We start from the raw sequence: 18,677 nt of genomic DNA, 5'->3' as shown, positions 1-18,677 counted from the left end.
ATTTGAATCTTTATATAAACACAGTTACTTTGCATAAACATTCTAAAACCATCATCTTAGGTTTGCGGATATGATGCAAGCACTACCTGCACAAAGTTATACTAATCGAACTGGTGAATTGAACCTAGCTGCAAGGTTCGATACTTTTTGTTCTACTTGAGTAATATACTCTTTTTCTTGTTTCCGATTTTTTATTTACAGTACCTATGTAGCGATTTATATTGTAGGTTAACCTCGCTAATTTTAAGAGATATAACCTGTGTATTTCCAGATGGGATCACAAAGGCAGTTCTAGAGTGCTTCAAGCTTCTATTTTAAATGTAGAAACCTTACAGTTTTTTGACCAACTAAGACAGTGGCATTATGTGAGAATCGAAGCCACGACATTTTAGGCAAAATAGAGTGTTGTACCAACTGAGGTACTGATTCATATCTATCATTTACGCTTTATTCTATAAGCTAGTTCTTTTGTTTTCAGGCTGCCTGATTTCTTTGCAGTTCCAGATCTCGGTCCTAAAATGTACAACGCTTACGGTAGGGGATGCAAACTTTTTTTACACCAAAAAATAAAGTTTAGTACAACATCTGTACCAAGTAAAACATTTTTGCGAAATAGAAACAAAATAGTTTAAGTCAAATATTTAATTTTCTAAATGTTAAAAGTCACCGTAATAGTTTGTGTTAGATCAATTAAGTTAGAAATTTTGTACATTTTGTCAGTTGAGACTATGTTGATGCTTAATTTTTATCTACGCATAGGATCCGCCTCGTATCCCAGTGCTGGTACAACGAACTTGCATCTTGACATATCGGACGCTACTAATGTGATAGTAAGTTTTTATCAGTTATTTGGAACTACCTCTGCTCTCACTTGCGATCAAGCTCGAGATTTTTGTGTTGTTTTTTATAAATTTTAAAATTTTGTACTTAGTGTTTGATTTGTAAACTACTTTTTATACTTCTTACACTTATACTGGGGTAAAAATTGGCTGTTTAATATTTACCTACTGAAGTCTATATTAAAATGTTCGCTATTCGTCTGTAAACCAAAGATGATACCGTAATAGAATAAATTTTTGCGAGAATTAAATTTCGCGAATTTTTAACCTTATCGCAAAATTCTTTAATTGGTACTGTTGTCATTCGCAAAAATATGTTCTCGCAAATTTTTATCAATTCCGTCGGCCAAACTCAATTTTTTTAAATTGCATAAATTTGTAAATAAATTTTTCGTTGATATTGCTCCACAGGTCCTGAAAACCTAACTTTCTGATAAAAGACAGTATGCGTTCCAATAAATAGTTGAATAGTTGTAATTAAGTGCTAGAGTAAAAACATGCATTTTCGAGAAAAACTTCGATTTGCGAAATCGCGAAATTAAATTTTCGCGAAATCTAAAAAAAATCAAAACATCGATTTGCTAAAATCGTGAAAATTTACTCCATCAAGTAGCAACGAGCGAATATTCTTGTATATTTTTCCGACGTGCAAATTCCTGTGTCACTTTTTACAGACTTATGACTAGTTTTTTAAATTTAACTGATGTTTTCTGAGTATCGATTTTTATAACCCATTTTTCTTCCAGTGTTACGTCGGCATTCCCATTGAAGAGGATGTCCGAGAAAAAGAAATTAATGGTAAGTATTATCATCTATACGTCTGCAAAGTTTTTTTAACTGTGAACGTGTTAACGTTAAAAAAAACAAGTGCAACACAAAGTATTGTGTTAAGATGTGTCTCTCGAAATCATAATATTAGAAATCATAATATAAAAAGTTAGAATATAAGAAGTCAGAATATAGCCAAGTCGTTCGTGTTTTTTTAGATACTATTACCACTGTAAACCGAGCTTGTTGCGAAGCCACTAAGAAAAGAATACAGGATCCAAATGTTCGACCAGTAAGCATCTTGAATTAACTCCGTTTTTTTGTGGTGCTGCTGCGAATACTAAATAATGTTGTTGATTACCGTCAATTAGTGTACTGTAGTACTGTGAAAAAGCTATAAATTTTTGTCTTGTTTTAGGGTGCATTATGGCATATATTTCCAGCACATTCAGCCGACAAAATCAGATGCTTCCTAAGAAGAGTATGTTGCTCAAAAGATTTATGTTTTCTCTCCGTTGGACCTGTTTTCTTCTTTTTTTCATTCTTCTATTTCTCGACTTTTAGATTGCTGAAGAGAGAAACACAGTAATTACGGAAAGTTCGGATCCCATACATGATCAAGTAAGCCTTCAAACTTTTTCTCGTTTTCTTCCTAAAATGTAAATTCCAAGATGTTGGACGTCAGCTTTTATTTTATTGGTAATACAGTGCTTATGTAAGCCTATTGATAGGTTGATCGTATAAAATGATGTATCTTAGGATATCGAGGCAATACCTTAGCCTATCGAGGCTATACGTTAGGACTCTTTGTTTGTAAAAGTAAAAAAAAGTTGTATTTTTTGTTTTTTAAATCTAAATAAAATCAAAAGAAATCTCTAGAGATGTTTTATTCTGCTGCTTTATTTACCTTATTGAATCCAACCCTTTAGTTTATTAAGTAGAAGGAAATTACCAACCAGAAAATATTACTTTACTTCGTCTTTTGAATACTGGCAAAGGTTACTGAAATTTTGGCTATTTTTAATAAATATGGCTTCATAAATTTTAAATTCAATTGAATGCAACAAACATGTTTACACTCTTTTTGACGAAAAATAAACTGTTTTTAGTCGTTTTATATGGACCAAGACTTGCTGGATCGACTGCGTGAAGAAGAGGGAGTCGTAGGAAATGCAATATGTCAGTGTCTTGGTGATGCAGTGTTTATACCAGCTGGCGCTCCCCACCAGGTACTATTTGTACAGTGCTTTTGTTAGACCTAAGCATGTTTTGCGAGTTTTAGTTCAGTGCCAGTTGGTCTTTGTTTGTAGGAGTAGTACAAGAGCGTGTGTTCAGGGATATCTTTCCTTATTTTCGCTATTTTTAAACGAATGTATTTTGCTATCATTTAAGGTCCTGAATTTACACAGTTGTATAAAAGTAGCTGAAGATTTCGTAGCACCAGAGGTATAGTTAGATTTGTGTTCGTACTTGCAATTTTCGTTTATCATGGTAACCCTAGCTGTCGCCCGTCCTCGTGTTTTTTTCATCTTTTCTTGTCGCCTAAATTGATATCGCTTCGACTTGTAAGATCATGTTCATACATTTCAAAATAAAATCACATCGGAAGAATTCTTTCCCGGAATATAATGTATAAGGTAGCCAGCTAAAATATAGTTTAAACTATATTCTTTTCTGTCTTGTTTCGCTTCTATTTTCATCTCCATCGATTCGGAATCATTTTAATTTTGTTGACTAGGTTTATTTTTGTGAACAGACCCCCATCTGGCACAAAACTAATTTGGAGACAACCTCTGTTTCCAACGTGAAAACATGGTCTAAGTACAATAGGCGGACCGCAGATGCTTTGTTCGCAATTTTTATTCATAAGTTCAAACCATACTGTTTGATCTTCAAGTTTACGGTTTTTGCTTTTTCTAGAGAGTTAGATAGCGGAAAATATAACTATTGTTCATCTGTTCGTCTTTTTCTTTCAGCATATTACACATTGTTTCCAGCTAACTGAAGAATTCCGTCATTTGTCCGACTACCATACCAATCACGAGGATAAGTTGCAGGTATATTTTTTAACAGGACTTAAAATTAACTTTCCGTAACGCCTGTCTGTATTGTTGCTGATTTTTTTTCGAAGAAAACGTTTAAAGAGGGGACGTTTTCTAAGTGAACCTCTATGAAAACTTCGTAAAATGACTTTATGCATGGAATGACAAGGTTTTGACTAACATGTTCTTTTCTTTTAGATTAAAAATATTATTTTTCATTCTGTGAAAGATTGTTTGGGTGTGGTGAAGAAACACTATAATTTGTGAAAAATTGTCGACGACAGAAAAGATTGTTAATTTTTTTTTAATTTATACTTATTCTTAATGTTATTTGAATGTTTTATATAAAATACAGTTCCTTAATTTTAAAAATACTTAAACTATTTTAAAGGCTATTCATAACAATTTTTTCCGGAAGCTTATTTGTGTAGCTAACATGAATCGCTTGCATGTGATTTTAATAAAATGTTAACGCACTTACATTGGCTAATTTATTTTTACAATAGAAATACTGTCAATTTATGCGGTTTATAAATAGCATAACATATTAGAAAATAATTTTTTTGTCAGACTGTCCGGTACTAGAAATTTTTGTTAGTAATGTTAGTTTTTATGTATCGCGTGGATATTTAAACGCAAATATCATGAAAACAGCTTTTTAACCCTTTGTGAAGAAATATATTCTCAAATGTATATAAGTATATAAATGTTCTATTTGTGAAACCACCACCGTCAAGGTCATTACTATCTCGCCTGCGAGGAGTATTCAAATACAGCTGTCCGTCCCAAAATGGAAATTTTTGGCTCTCTGAGCACCGACACGGGAGTAGTCGTGTGTTCGAATCTCATCTTGGTAACTATTTTTACTTAGGTTTCCAACTCGTAACTAACTAAATGTCCCAAATGGTCAATTGCAACGTCACAGATTTAAACTTCGTACCTAAACTCTCTAAGTACTTGGAAGTCATCTCAATGACGTTTCAGGCCAAAATTGGTATTTGTTTTCGACAAAATTTGGCACAGTTAACAAAAAAGGTATGCTGAACATAATAGTGACATCATAATTTTGATTTTTGTCACCTAAATGTCATTTTAGGCCAAAATTGGTCCAAAAATTAAAACTACTTTATTCTAGACAAAATTTGGCAAAGTTAACAAAAAACGTATGCTGAACATGATGGTGACATTAAAATTTTGATTTTTGTCACCTAAATGTCATTTTAGGCCAAAATTGGTCCGAAATTAAAACTACTTTATTTTCGACAAAATTTGGCACAGATAACAAAAAAAGTATGCTAACATGATGGTGACATCAAAATTTTGATTCTTTGTCACCTAAATGCCGTTTAAGACCATAAACGTTTCAATCGCGCGACTTTTAACCATGGATGATAGGCTGTATTTTTGTTAGCAGAAATTGTAGAATTGGGTCGCATTGTGGATGTTTCATAGCTGTGCATTTTTAATAGCGAGATAGTTTATGCAGCGCCTGCATCTTGTTTGTTCTTTAGTCGACCGGTGCCAGTTTAACATTGGGGTAAACTGCGAAAACGAACGCTTCAATCGTTTATAATGTTCGTCACTATTTTAAAAGGTTCTTAAAAATGGTTGCTGGACTAAACCGCGAAATTTAAGTTATTTCGTGGCAATAAACTTTCGCGGATGGAGGCTCTTTCACAAATTCGCGAAAAAACTCGACAGATGAAGACGATTCGTCATATTATGCATATATCTGCTTTTTTATGTCTTCAATTCCCAAAAGGAACTATAACATGAAAAAGGTTCGAAAAAATGCGAAAGGAAGTTTTTTTTACGCACTATACTGCTAAACGCAAACGCACTATACTGCTAAACACAAACACACTATAATCCCCAAATTTTGAAACGTGTTTTTCGCGAATTAAAGTAATTCAGAATTTATTCCAAGTTACGACAATTCGGGTGCAGTGCGTACTTACTGAACTTGAGGAAATGGTTCAAAATCTCCCAAAAATCCAAAATAAGAGTCAGACTTTCCTGGGATGATTTTACCTGGACCCGACCAGTTACCAAAATAAGGAAGCCAAGTTTATTTATCTATGTATTATGTTTAAGTATCAAAATTATACTTTCTTTATTGTCAAGACATACAGTTGTTTCGAACTGCTTCGTACACATAAATCATTTGTCACGGCTAGCGTGTGATAATAAGATTAACAGAGGAGGAAACTTTAAAAAAAAACGGAACACTTTTTACTCGACTCTTTCGTTATAAAATAACAAAAAAGTTTTCTTCTAATTAGATCACGGTAGAACATAGCTGAGAAGCGATCCACGCATACCAAGAATTCTAAAATCTTACTTAGTTTTACTACGATGACAAAATTTAACAGAAAAAAAACGCGAACATTGCGTGCCACTGAGTGACACTTCAAATAAAAATCGACTCATTAACTAGCCGGGATTTTCCCGTATTTAGCCTGGACCTTTGGTAGATCGACACCTTTATGACCACGCACGTGTTTATATCTGCATTGATTTTCGAAAACACAACCAGTTGTACGCCAGAAGTAACATTCGTTTCCATTTACTGGACCACTAACTTTACTGGAATCATTGCTGGACTCGCTGAGTGACCTTCTATAAAAGAGATGATACAGTCGCGTGATAGTTTTAATGCAAAAATGAGGAGTTTACGCGACAAGAACAGGGGGCTATCTGCAACGGCGTTGCCAATAACTTTTCACGCAAGCCCATATAAAATCCGCGCCAAGATTGATTACTAAAAATGTAAAAAAATAAAAAAATAAAAAAAATAAACAAATATAAATAAAAACTGCAAAAAAAAACCGAAATTGACAAAAAGAAACTGTCAACCAGCCGTTGGACACACAAAATTTAGAAGTTATATTCGCCTTTCCTCGCTTTTATTAGAAGTATTTTCTGATGACATTTTTACTTCGCTAAAAGTTCATTCTAACTACAACCTTAAAATTCAACTTTTTAAGTAAAAGGGAGAAAGACACATTTTCTTCTTGTTTAAAATAGCAATGTAATGTTTTTCGTCTATCGCAATTTAATTTTTTTTTCATTTTAGACATTTTTAGGCAAATGTGCACAACAACCCATTTAATTCCAGCCCCTCTCTGCTGTTCTCTATCAATAAATATAAACTTTATTGGATACTGGATAATACTTACGATTTTGAGATGGATGTTCTGGTTACTGTAGGTTCGGGTATGTATGATCCAGGTGGTGGGTTGTTGGGAAATCGTAGTAACAATTTCTGGTTACCTAAACCAGCGCCCTTAAAAAGAGAACGTTTAGAAAAATAATAAAGCAAGTAAAAGAACTATGAAAAGTAAATTTCTTTAAATTCGAGATATTCGAGATATATTTCCGAGTATTTAAATGAAGTAAAAACATTGGCATATTGAAGAAAACTGACTTTCGACAGTTTTACTTTTCTCGTCCATACAGAAATAAAAGCGTAAAGACTCGTTCCCACTCAACTGCGTTTTCTGCTATAGTGCAAAAAGTTCACGAGCATTTTGGTTGACGCGTGCGCACTTTGATAACATCTCTAATTTTAAATTGTCATAACAAATTAGAAATAACAATTATCTTAAGAATAAAGTCTTGTTCCCTATTTTTCATATCAGTAATTCATCTCTCTCTTAACTTAAGGGAACGATAAAAAAACTTGGCAGATTTAGCAGTAATAAATAAATCTATATTAAAATACCCGTCGACGTCTCCATCTGTCACGTAAAATGGTAACCGTGAGTAGTGAGACACGAAACGCGGTAAAGAACGGACGAACCCGTAGATTTATCCACGGCCAACAACTAGTAAATTAAATTGCCACTAAAATATATTTATTCGCCGTCTGCCGATTTTGCTCTGTTAGATTTAAAAACCTGATTGTTGACAAATACTCAAAATTAATATTTTTGGTATTCGTCAAATTAAATTCCACTAAGTCCGATAATTTTTTTCTTCCACTAAATTTTATTTCCACTGAAGAGGCAGGCTAGAAACGAACAAACTATAAATTTTTTACCTGCAATTTTTCCATAGCTAATGACGCACTGCTTGCTTCAACGTAGTTCACGAACGCACAATATTTATGAGGGAGTATACGAACACTGCTGACACGGCCACATTTACTAAACAGCTGCGTCATCTGCTTCTCTTTCACCAGTTGTGGATCAACATTACCTACCCATAATGCAGTGCATTTTGGTTCTGGTTGTCTAAAGAAGTAAAAGTGTTTAGAAACATTTTTTTAGTGAAACTAAAATCTTTATAAAAAAAAAAACTTTTGATGAACTTTTTTTATAGAGATAGGTATTCATCACTTCCTTTTGCCACATTATACTCACGGTGCTAAAAAGGGTCAAAGTTGAGTTTAATCAGCTTTAAAGGTTAAAAACAACGTTAAAAAACTACCTAGCACAAATTAATAAATGCTTACCTCACCGACTGTCTGTTTATATGTTGTTCTTGTTTTCTATTGTTTATATTGGCTTGGCTGTCAGACGTTATAACTTCGTCGTCTTCAGAAAAGTAAACGTCTTCGGAGTCTTCCTCGTCGCTTACTAAATTTAATTTGACAAGTTATTTCCCCAAAAAATGTGGTCTATCCATATCTTAGAGTCACATAAATGCAAGAATATAAACGAAAAGATAGAATTAAGGTAAAGAAAGTAGCAAAAATATTTTTTTCCATCAAGCAACGAACATATAAAGAACACCATATGGGAACAGAAATGCAATGGCGAAACAAAATCAAAACAACTCCAGAAAGTCATACAATCATACCAACCTTTTCCAGCCAGCAGAGCTTCTAACGCTTGCTGAACTGTTCCATAGGTTCTGACAGCCTGATCCGATAAACTCGGCGTGAAACCCATATCTATTAATATTTGCACACGTACGCGAGCTAGTTCAAACTGTGCGTCTTCACAAACAGGATCTAATTTTAACACTTGCTGAAATACTTGTTCCGCTTCTTGGAAACGCTAAACAAAATAGTAGTTATTTAGAGAAGTAACCAAAGTTTGAAAAGGGTACAAAAGCACTGAGATTTTAACTCAACCATTCCTTTCAATACTTTTGTAACCATATTGTTTAACATTATTTTTTATTTTGTTTGTTACTATTATGTTAATAATCGGAACAACGATTAATCACGTATACAGAATCCCCCCCACCTTGATGAGAAAAAGTTTTGTTGTAAGTTTAAAGTTGTAAGGATAATCCGTAGGAAAGTTTCCCAGATTATATGGATTTTATAGAGATTTGTACGGGCAGTTTCGAGCAATAGCCAATATCTAAGGCTCTGAAAGGTACGGTACTTAAAACCTTAGCACGCAGGTGTCTAATAAATAAATACGAAAAAAATTATCATAACGATGCAGTATAGCAAAAAGAGGGTTTTTTCCGGAATCCCCCCTGACCTCCCAGACCGAATATAATAACATAAATCAAACAAACCAAATATGTTAGATATTTATTACATCGAAAAAATATATATAATAAAACATTCATGTACCTTTAAACCGGTTAAAGCTCTTCCTTTTCGAAAATGACCTTTCGGCCACTCTGGAGCCAGTACTATAGCAGCGTCAGCATCTTCCAGTGCGCTAAAAATGCAGAAATGTGTAACATCAATCCCAAATTACAGACGTCAACAAAGCTTGATTTTCTTGACCAAAATATTTTTTTATACCAAAGACACGTAATAACTTGCAATAGCTAATTTTTACACGTTTAAATGAAACACACGACATCAAAAGATCAAATCTTCACAACTGTTCCTGACATAAAATTGACCCACTTGAAATTTTATTTTCAAAAAAAAAGCTACACCGCATTAAAAAAGTGAGCCGTCATAGATATATACTTACTTTTTATATTTTTCTATTCTATCATAACAGTATGATCTGTTTCCAAAAAACCTATCATGACAAAAAAATCAATATATTTATAAAACAACAAGAACTTCGTTCAGTCCAAACACTACTAGCTTCTCTCTTCACCAGTATTTATACACAACTTTAAAAGCTGGTGATGAAGACAAAAAAGTGTAAAAGCATTAATACAACCTCTTAAAAAAAAGTGAAAAGGGAATGAAGCAGTAACATACCGAAAATCTGTTTGGTCGAGATTTATTGCTTTTGTGAACATATCCACTGCACCATGATAATCGCCAGTCTGAGCCAACTGATTACCTTGTACAGCTAACTGCCGACTTTGCAGTACAATACTATCAATTTCGCCGGACGATTCTGTATGAGACGTTTTGTTTACCACCGGCAATGACTTTTCAGTATCCACCGTGGTATTCGTGAATGACGTACTACTGATACCAGACGTACTATTTTTTGTATTATTTTTCTTATCAGAATGTTCTGTATCGTTTATATTTGTACTCTGCTTTTTAGACTTTTTGCTTTGTTGTTGTTGATTTTGCGGTGATGTATTATTCTTTTTCTTTTTCGCAGACGTTTCTTTCGATGTGTCTTGTGATGAAGATGTAGACGTTGTGGGTGCCTTACTTGCTGCACGAGCAAAAAAAGCACTATTTGTATCTATTGTATCCTAGAATAAATAAAAAAATTAAAAATTGGTAAATTGGCTAAAACTTTATTTTCGTTGAGAAAGTAACAACTAAAACCAGTAGTTTCATATAAAAATCCAGCATGTATGCATTTTTAAAAAACACAGCAGAGGGTATCATGCCATGATCATAACTTTAATATGCTTTAATTCCAATAATTCCAACAATAAAAATATTCAGAGAAAAAGACACCCTCATACAAGTTGAAATCAGTCATAAAGTGATTAATATAAGGACATCCATTACGCCCATACCCAAAATGCAGTATTTAACGGTAAATAAATTTTAATAACAGACAACCTAAAAAAGCGATCTCAATAGAATCAATAGAAAGTGTATACCAACGAACCTCTTCTATATCTGAACCACCATTTTTGTTATTATTTCTAGATATAAACAAAAGACCAGCTTTTTAACTTTGTAGCAAATCTTTTAAAAACATAACATTTTAACATTAATAGTACAACACACAATGAATAAGGCTTTCCAATTCAAGTTTTTCCCATTCGCAAAAAATGGCCAACATGAAATACCATTTTCCTGCTTGGTTTGTGAACACACCAGTATTCGCAGTGTGATTGCCAACATGAATTAGAAAGTACTATACAAACTAAAAAGGTGTAGATAAAAACATACTTGTTTTTATCTTTTCTTCCACTTTGATCAGCTTTGTTATTTGATTTTGAAGAAGAAACCTTTTTATTCACGTTACTTTTAATCTTTTTCGTATTATTCTCTGGTTTACTGGTTATAACTTTTGAAGGTGGTTGGTTTATGTTCCTGTTTGTTGAAGGATCAGTTGAAAGTTTTGAAGGATTATTATTTTCTTTGTTATGAATCGTGTTATTAACATCTGGATTTTTGCATGAGTCCCCACTCTATATGAAATATTCAAAATAAGTTCTTTAAAAATATAAAATTGATTTGAAATCACAGCTAATGAAATCTATGCAAAACATCCGACCCTATCTTGTGGGTTGCAAAAAATATAAAAATATTTCTAGTGAAAATCTAAGAAAGTAAGATAAAAAGTTGTGTACTTTTATATTTTCAATTAACACTTCTTGTTCTTTCTTTTCTTTTTCTCTTTGCTTTTTCTTTTCCTTCTTTTTCTAAAACACACCAAAAACACACTTTCATGATCTATACTGATGTCTGCATTTCATCAGAAACAGTAAATACTCCAGATGTGAGAAATAAAGGTTGATGCACATAAATTATAGGCCAACAGTCTCCAAAATTTTCATCACATTTTTTATTAATTGGACAAAAATAAATAAAACGTGATTCTGTAATGTCATCAATCAGGCCACAGTACCAATATGGTAAATATATATTTATGATATTGTTAAAACACTAAGCTGGACATAACAGCAAGTTTTGCTGAAACAGACCACTTGGACTACTTTGGGATTAAAAACTTTTAAAGAATTAGAAAAAATTTTCAGAAAGTTTTTTGGCTACACATTTGAATTCTTTATTATCAGACGTTTATATTGAAAAAAATTTTTTGGTTGGATACATGATGTATATAAAAATGTTACGTAAAACTCACCTTTCTTTTAGCTTTCTTTTTCTCTTCTCTCTTTTTTTCAAGTTCTTCTTCTTCTATTAATTCACGTGCGTTACGCAAAGCTTCTTCTTCTGTTAAGCTCTGGCGTTGAGTTTGTATTTTATCTTTTGACATATATTTACGTGCTTCATATTTATTCCGTAACCTAAAATTTAAAATATTTACTACATAAAGAGAGCTTAAAACATTGTGAAATTTTAAAAGTTAATTTTTATGGTGCTTGATAAAAGATTAACAAACTAATGGATTTTTTATAATTGCTTACCTACCACACAGGGCCTAAGCAACAACCAGATTTACAAACTTGCAAACCTGTATTAGTTTCCTTCTTACTCAAATATTGTCTACAAATCACTAATTACAAGAATAACTGCAGGAGTACACAATAGAAGGTAGGAAAACAGCAAAGTTATGTAGCTAGATTCACGAGCACAAGAAAATAGAACTTTATACTAAAACAACTTTTTGTTTGCTGAGCCTGGTATTTTACCTAAGCTTAATTAGTTGATCAAAATCTACATTTAAAATTTCTACTAATGCATTAGTAATTAATCAACAATGTTTTACCTATGAGCTATTGTATCTAAGAACTCATCATCACTTTCTTCATCAGTATAGTCATAGTATTCATCATCACTATAGAAATATTCATCGTCTTCATAATCACAACAATCCATGCCATGATGTGGACATCCTCGAACACCTAAAATGGTATTGAAAAAAATTTAAATCTTGTGAGGTACTTACAGAAGGAAAAAGGTATAAAATATAAATTAAGATGAAAATTACAAAAGAAATTTTATGGGAAAAAACTGATGTTATGGGTGTAAATTGAAATACAAATTAACAAGACACTGTAACATTGCTAAAGTCACTAAGTTTGTTGCAATGTCCCAGATATTTTTCATCACAATGAAAAAGGCCAGAAACTTTAAATACAGTTTACATGCAGAATAATTGAGTCCATCCTGCATTTGACATATAATTGGACGAGAATCTAATATAATAAGCAACTTTTGTGGTATTTACTTGTTTTTCAGATACACATTGAAATTTTGTTTTGATATAATGTCAAAATAACCACAACTAAGGTAAGTTACAGCAATTTTCAACATTTACACAAACATATTTTAAAAAGTACAATGTTTATATTTTAACTTTATATGATCAGATCTGAATAAGTTTAAAATTAATTGCATTTGCAATACCTAAAATTTAAAACATTGTATAACATTGTGAATCATGTATTTTCATGTAATTTTTTTTATGATTGATTGAGATGATAAGCATCTACTGCCACACATACTTTAAAAAAAATGGGAAATTAAAGTGATTACCATTATGAAAGAAAATATGTGCAAATAGTTCCATCATTTCACGCTAAAATAAAAAAAAATCACATTTAGGTTCACCATCTTAAAAAAACTTGTAGTAATTAATTTTTAGAATTTACTTGTAACAGTTTTTTTTTACAAAAGAAATAGAAATTCTTTCCACAAAGGCTTAACTTGACTGACATCAATAGTCTAATACGGATTATACCAACTTTGTTTCGGTTACAGTTACAGTTACGCAGGTTGAGTGGAGTGAAGCTCCTTTCCCCACAAAATTTTTGTGGATTGAACAAAAATCCCTTACTATGTTCATAAATTCACCATCATCTATTTCATCATCAGTGTCATTGACACTTGTTGTCAGACGTTTATATGCAGCAGAGACCTCTTGAAATTTCTAAGAAAACAATAAATCATATTAATAATCTACACCTTAAAAATGTTCTTAAAAAAAAGCTTGATATTCTAGACCTTCCTACACCAGGCCTATTAATAAGGAGCGAACAACTGCTCTTACTCTCTCCAAGCAAAGACGCGTCCAATTGCAAAAATAACTGAGCCATTAACTGTTCCCCCAATTTAATGAAAAGTTTGGCTACCTGAGCGTTTTTCTAATAATTCTTTTTTCATTTAGATTAACATGGAACATATTTAAGGCGTGAGTATACAAAAAAGGTGTGATATTCTAAAATGCTATTAATTAACCAAAACTTTATTTCCATACATTAATGTATATATTTTTAGAAAGCTTTTATTATTTCCTATAAAATGGTACAAAAATTTTTAAGGAAAAATAAGGTTTGATGGTTTAATAGACACGAATAAAAAACGACCCCTCTCCTACAAATGAGATCCCATTTACAAAACTACTAGGTTCTTATGTTTGCTATTTTGCTTGATCACAAAACATTAATCTAAAAAGGATTTTTAATTTTTTTCTTAACATTTTCTACTTTGGGAGTTATTTAGTATTACATTTTCTTTCCACAATTTTTAACCTCCGATGATCATCGGAAAACTTATCATAACTCGCCTTTTACTCAAACTCACAAAATAAAAAAAAATTGCTTTTAGATCAAACATTCCTCTCCACACTAGAGGTGCTCTCTCCCCCAGAGCGTTTATAGTTTTGTAAAAGAGGTTATAAACGTATATACAAAGTACTCTCTCAAAAAATGAACGCTGTGAAAAAGAATTATAGAATTCTTAGACTTCTGCATAAATAATTGGTCCCTATGATATGACTATTAGCTAACAGGTTTTTTTAACATCTTTTTATGCTACATCTGTTTGCTCACATTCGCAATCACACACATTCAAGGATGGGTAAAACAAAAACAAATTGTAGAAACAAAAATCACAAAAAACCTGATGACTTTGAAAAGTGTATTTTTATGGAAAATGTTGTAGAAAAACTTTTTTAAAAAAATCTTTCAACTACATACAAAAATCATTTTCCTCTTTAAGGCCAAATTAATACCCGAGATGATTATGTGGGAACAAATATTTGATCTTATCACATAGTAAAAAACTGATTTATGAAAAAATTTTTCATTTTTGGAAAATACCCTAACTTAAATACATTTTTTTAAAAATATTTTTGCACAATTAGAAAGATTAGATTTTTCCCTATTCAATCACTGTAAAAATTTTTTTTTTAAAAAAAATCGATTTTTTTTCTATACTCACGCCTTAAGCTTCAAAATTGAAAAATAATTTTGTATGGAATAATGCCAATGGTATATTGGCTGTTTTGTTTGTAGGTGCAATTACGCAAGTTTGTTTCATCTATAGCATACAGAGGCAAGAATTTTTTTACTTCACTCAATTCAATTTTTTTGACAGGTCTGCTATCTATGATAGGATACTTCTTTTTCTTTGAGTAAAACATTTTAGCAACTTTGTTCCATAACAACTGTACAGAATATTATGAGAATTCTTGATATATTTATAATTTATAATAGATATATTTTTACTTCACTCAATTCAATTTTTTTTTGACAGGTCTGCTATCTATGATAGGATACTTCTTTTTCTTGGAGTAAAACTTTTTAGCAATTTTGTTCCATAACAACTGTACAGAATATTATGAGAATTCTTGATATAACATCAAGACAGGTGGATGTGCATATTTAACATGGCTAGCTCCATAAATATTGAGGAATATATGTGTTTATTATTTCTAAGAGAGATCCTGGCTTTGATGAGGAGTCCTGGAGTATTTAACACTCTACCAGACAACTTCCTGCAACAAAAAACTGACCCACACAGTGTGCTATCCCAGCCATTTACTAACATGGCTGGGTTATCTTGGGTCTGTGGTAATATTTACTCGCTAATGCTGTAAGCTACAGCCACTTTGTCAAAGCTATCCCTTATTAAATATAGCAAAACATTACATTTTTTGCTAATTCAGAGAGTTATCTAATAACTCAGACCTACCTGGGTAGCTTCATCTTTTGAAATATTACTGTCACCATGTTTATCTGGATGCCATTTGAGCGCCAGTCGTTTGTAGCTACTTCTTATTTCATCAGGACCAGCATCTAAAAATAGTACAAATAGTACTAGGTAAGAACATTTTACATACATACCATCACTTACATACTATAATATTTATGAAAATATAGTTGGTTGATCAATATTTTTTTGTGCTTTTGGTCTTAAAATTTTACACAAAATAAAAAAACAATATATATATCGCACGATCCATGATGCTGTCACCATTGCAAAATTTTTACCAGCGTGATCTATCGCAAACTTTACATCGCAATCTTAACGACAGCTTATTGTGACCTTTACTATATTCATTACATTTTTATCAAATAAACAAAAAGATAAGCAGTAAGCAAAATAGATTGAGAAACAAAATATTAAATTATTTAAAGTAAAAATGTTTATTAAAATGTTGCAGTTGTGTTTGTAAAAAAAATCTGTTTCTATTTTTATTTATTTTCACAACCCGCAATTTAAAATTGGCAGAGTGGATTTCATATGTTTAAAAACTATTTTTGAAAAACCTGAATGCTTTATGCTATTTTGATTTTTTTCTTTACATAAGTTAATGTGAGCATACAGTAATGTATTTCCTGATATTGTTCTGGGAAATTAAAGAAAAAATCTAATATGGCTTTATTAATGTTCTGTTGTTAACTTGATACAAAACTATTCTTGTCCAATTAATTCAATTTCATGAGATGGGAATAGCCCTTGTAAAATTATTCCTTATTGTTACGTCCACATGTGAGTCACTTTGTTAATAACAAAAACATTGCCATTTGTAAGTTTTATCCATTTGCACAAAGACACAAAATTTTCTGACTATTATAAAATTTATTGTATTTGCAGACTTTTGTACTAGAATTTAAATTTACGACTTTCCAGGTTTTTTCAGATTACTGACCACAATATTACAATTTTTTTCACTGTATTTCAAAAAGTTTTAAAATTACCATGTTTATGCACATATAAATATTAAACATATTTCTACCCTTTGGATAAATTGTTTTGAGAAACTGATTTATAAAACATACACAGAATTCTGTATTTGTGTACTGTCTTTTACTGTATTCTTTTATTGTGAAGCTTTTGCCAAAACACTTGCACAATAAAACAATACAGTCATTATTTTCTTATAACTGCTTTTTTTGATAAACAACATTGGAAATAAAATCTCCTTAAGTAATAAAATTAAACAACTTGTTAATTATGCAAGATTCACCACATTTTCAAAAAGATTTGTCCTTTTAAACATTTCATCTTTTTATTTAGTTTACCAAAACGTTGGGGGTTTCACAGCATAAATTTAGTAACATGTATTGCTTAGATTTTGGTTAGATGTTAGATTTTAAGCTAAAAAAATTCCTTTTTATTTCAACAGCTGGTATGTTATAGGGGATTCCTATGTCAAGAAGCTGTATTTAGCCTTTACTGTTTAAATAATTTTCAAGCAATCTATGGCACCGTGATAACCTTCTATGGTATGTTTTACAACACCAATATTTAAAGTTTATACAATAAAGTTTATTTTTATATTTTTAATTGCTGTTGTTTATGAATTCTGTAGACTTAGCACAGAGAGTATTATCAAGATTGTCTCACACAAGTTATTGTTGTTCAAACGATAAGTTTTCCTGGTCTATTCATCTTTTAGCATTGTAATTATCCTATCCGAAAGTCGACAGCCTATTATGAAAGTAAATAATTATGCTAGTTGTGGGTACACAGAAGCATAAATTCGAACTGTACAGTAGTTATTTTAAAGTTGTTAATGACTTCAGAGTAACTAAACCGCCATGTAGATGAATTTCTTGATTTACATTCTAAGCAGTATCTTGTGGCAGGAAAAAAGATGGGGGTGCTAGATGTACGTACATTTTATCTCACAGAGGCATTGTTAGTGTTTTAAATAAATTCAAATAAATCAGAGGCATCAATTTACGCTTGATATAAGTTTAAAACCACAAACAAACCATCCTAGCATCTTTTCCTGCTATGCAGCAAATGCCAGAGCAAAAAAACTTACTGCTGAAAAGTAAACAAATAATGTCATCTCTTACACCAAGGTTTTGACATTTTTACTTATTCACCTATAACTTATACAACCTTGCACAAACAGGGCTTTTCCAAGGGCTCTTATTACCAATTTGCGATTCTGCACATTCACCAGTAGCTAGCTAGGTTGCTAAACTCCTGCACTTTCACTTTTTGCATCATAATTCCTGCTTTTTGTTAATTGTTATATGCAAAACATAAAAGGTCAGGAGCCATGCAAGTTTTTAGTATTTTCACTGGCAATAACATTTTATTGATACACTGCAATACGCAAATAGGTACAAAGGAAGCACAGAACACGAGCCAGCTTAAGCTCGTCGTGATCAGAAGAGAAGTATACATATTTTATGGCCTCATAGCCAAAGATTAATAAGTACGTCTAAGAAGGGTATTGATCTAATACCTTCCTTGACACCGAGAATATTACAGGCATCTTCTTTGGTTATCTTCATATTTTTTTTAACTTTAACCAGGGAGGGAGATGTGTATGAGCAGTCAATGTTATGTGATTTTACCACACTCCGCCTTCCACTTCGACATGCAAAATGTAGAGCGCTGAGACATTAGCGCTTATTGTAACGGAGATAAATACGGATTAACATCTTAGCTATATAAAATTCATTCCGAACAGCATTATCGGGTTTAAAATCATATATCTCCCTCATAATTTGCCACAATAGAGTGAGTAAAATATTTTACGAAATGATTTGTACGGTTAATCACGCAGTGATCGCATTCACGTAAATTATGAGCTAAGTTATTAAACAACTATAGCGTTTAATATTTAAATTTAAAAATGTTTGAAGGAACTATCACTAAAACGTAGCACTTTCTTGGTGGCGAACCTTTAAACTTCTGCAAATTTAACAAACAAGAAGTTTCGCGCGAAAACGAGGCTGTCTTGTTATTGTTTTGATTTTGCACCGGACAAATAACATTTAAAATGCTGCGAAAGTTGCGAAG

The 18,677-nt window shown here is 31.9% G+C and overlaps 2 protein-coding genes across 5 annotated transcripts in view; one reads left to right on the top strand and one right to left on the bottom strand.

Annotated features, from left to right (window-relative positions):
• LOC130644639 (uncharacterized) overlaps positions 1-4,347 on the top strand; it is a 37,762-nt gene extending 33,415 nt beyond the window's left edge. For all 3 annotated transcript variants that reach the window (XM_057450322.1, XM_057450321.1, XM_057450320.1), the window contains 11 exons: positions 61-135; positions 479-534; positions 760-830; positions 1,586-1,637; positions 1,826-1,899; positions 2,026-2,088; positions 2,172-2,228; positions 2,717-2,836; positions 3,000-3,053; positions 3,584-3,664; positions 3,848-4,347. In XM_057450322.1, coding sequence (XP_057306305.1) covers positions 61-135; positions 479-534; positions 760-830; positions 1,586-1,637; positions 1,826-1,899; positions 2,026-2,088; positions 2,172-2,228; positions 2,717-2,836; positions 3,000-3,053; positions 3,584-3,664; positions 3,848-3,916 — 772 coding nt within the window. In that variant the 3' untranslated portion in view covers positions 3,917-4,347. The remainder of the gene's footprint in view (positions 1-60; positions 136-478; positions 535-759; positions 831-1,585; positions 1,638-1,825; positions 1,900-2,025; positions 2,089-2,171; positions 2,229-2,716; positions 2,837-2,999; positions 3,054-3,583; positions 3,665-3,847) is intronic.
• A 1,369-nt stretch (positions 4,348-5,716) lies between these two features.
• LOC130644641 (uncharacterized) lies at positions 5,717-18,279 on the bottom strand. 2 transcript variants are annotated; one of them, XM_057450323.1, is made up of 17 exons: positions 18,118-18,279; positions 15,603-15,706; positions 13,465-13,557; positions 13,164-13,206; positions 12,394-12,529; positions 11,809-11,971; positions 11,294-11,365; positions 10,890-11,131; positions 10,603-10,639; positions 9,780-10,234; positions 9,541-9,591; positions 9,186-9,276; positions 8,457-8,652; positions 8,106-8,229; positions 7,692-7,884; positions 6,829-6,935; positions 5,717-6,268 (listed from the first exon to the last, which is right to left on the bottom strand). In XM_057450323.1, the coding sequence occupies exons 1-17, from the start codon at positions 18,164-18,166 to the stop codon at positions 6,079-6,081; spliced, it is 2,346 nt and encodes a 781-aa protein (XP_057306306.1). In that variant the 5' UTR covers positions 18,167-18,279; the 3' UTR covers positions 5,717-6,078. The 2 variants fall into 2 exon arrangements, with proteins under 2 accessions (XP_057306306.1, XP_057306307.1); XM_057450324.1 differs by lacking the exon at positions 5,717-6,268 and adding an exon at positions 6,269-6,410.
• Between the last annotated feature and the right edge of the window lie 398 nt (positions 18,280-18,677).

The sequence above is a fragment of the Hydractinia symbiolongicarpus genome, chromosome 5, assembly GCF_029227915.1.
Source record: "Hydractinia symbiolongicarpus strain clone_291-10 chromosome 5, HSymV2.1, whole genome shotgun sequence".
NCBI lineage: Eukaryota > Metazoa > Cnidaria > Hydrozoa > Anthoathecata > Hydractiniidae > Hydractinia > Hydractinia symbiolongicarpus.
The sequence above is the reverse complement of the archived record's forward strand: the minus strand, read 5'-3'. Positions and strand labels throughout refer to the sequence as shown.

What these genes read in the sequence shown, in the direction of transcription:
- LOC130644641 (XM_057450323.1), bottom strand. Translation starts at nt 18,166, where the DNA reads ATGAAGATAACCAAAGAAGATGCCTGTAATATTCTCGGTGTCAAGGAA. An exon ending in GTGGTTCAGATATAGAAGAG is followed by an intron (nt 10,235 to 10,602) that starts GTTCGTTGGTAT and finishes TATTTATTCTAG; the next exon opens with GATACAATAGATACAAATAG. An exon ending in GAGCTTTAACCGGTTTAAAG is followed by an intron (nt 8,653 to 9,185) that starts GTACATGAATGT and finishes TATTTTGTTTAG; the next exon opens with CGTTTCCAAGAAGCGGAACA.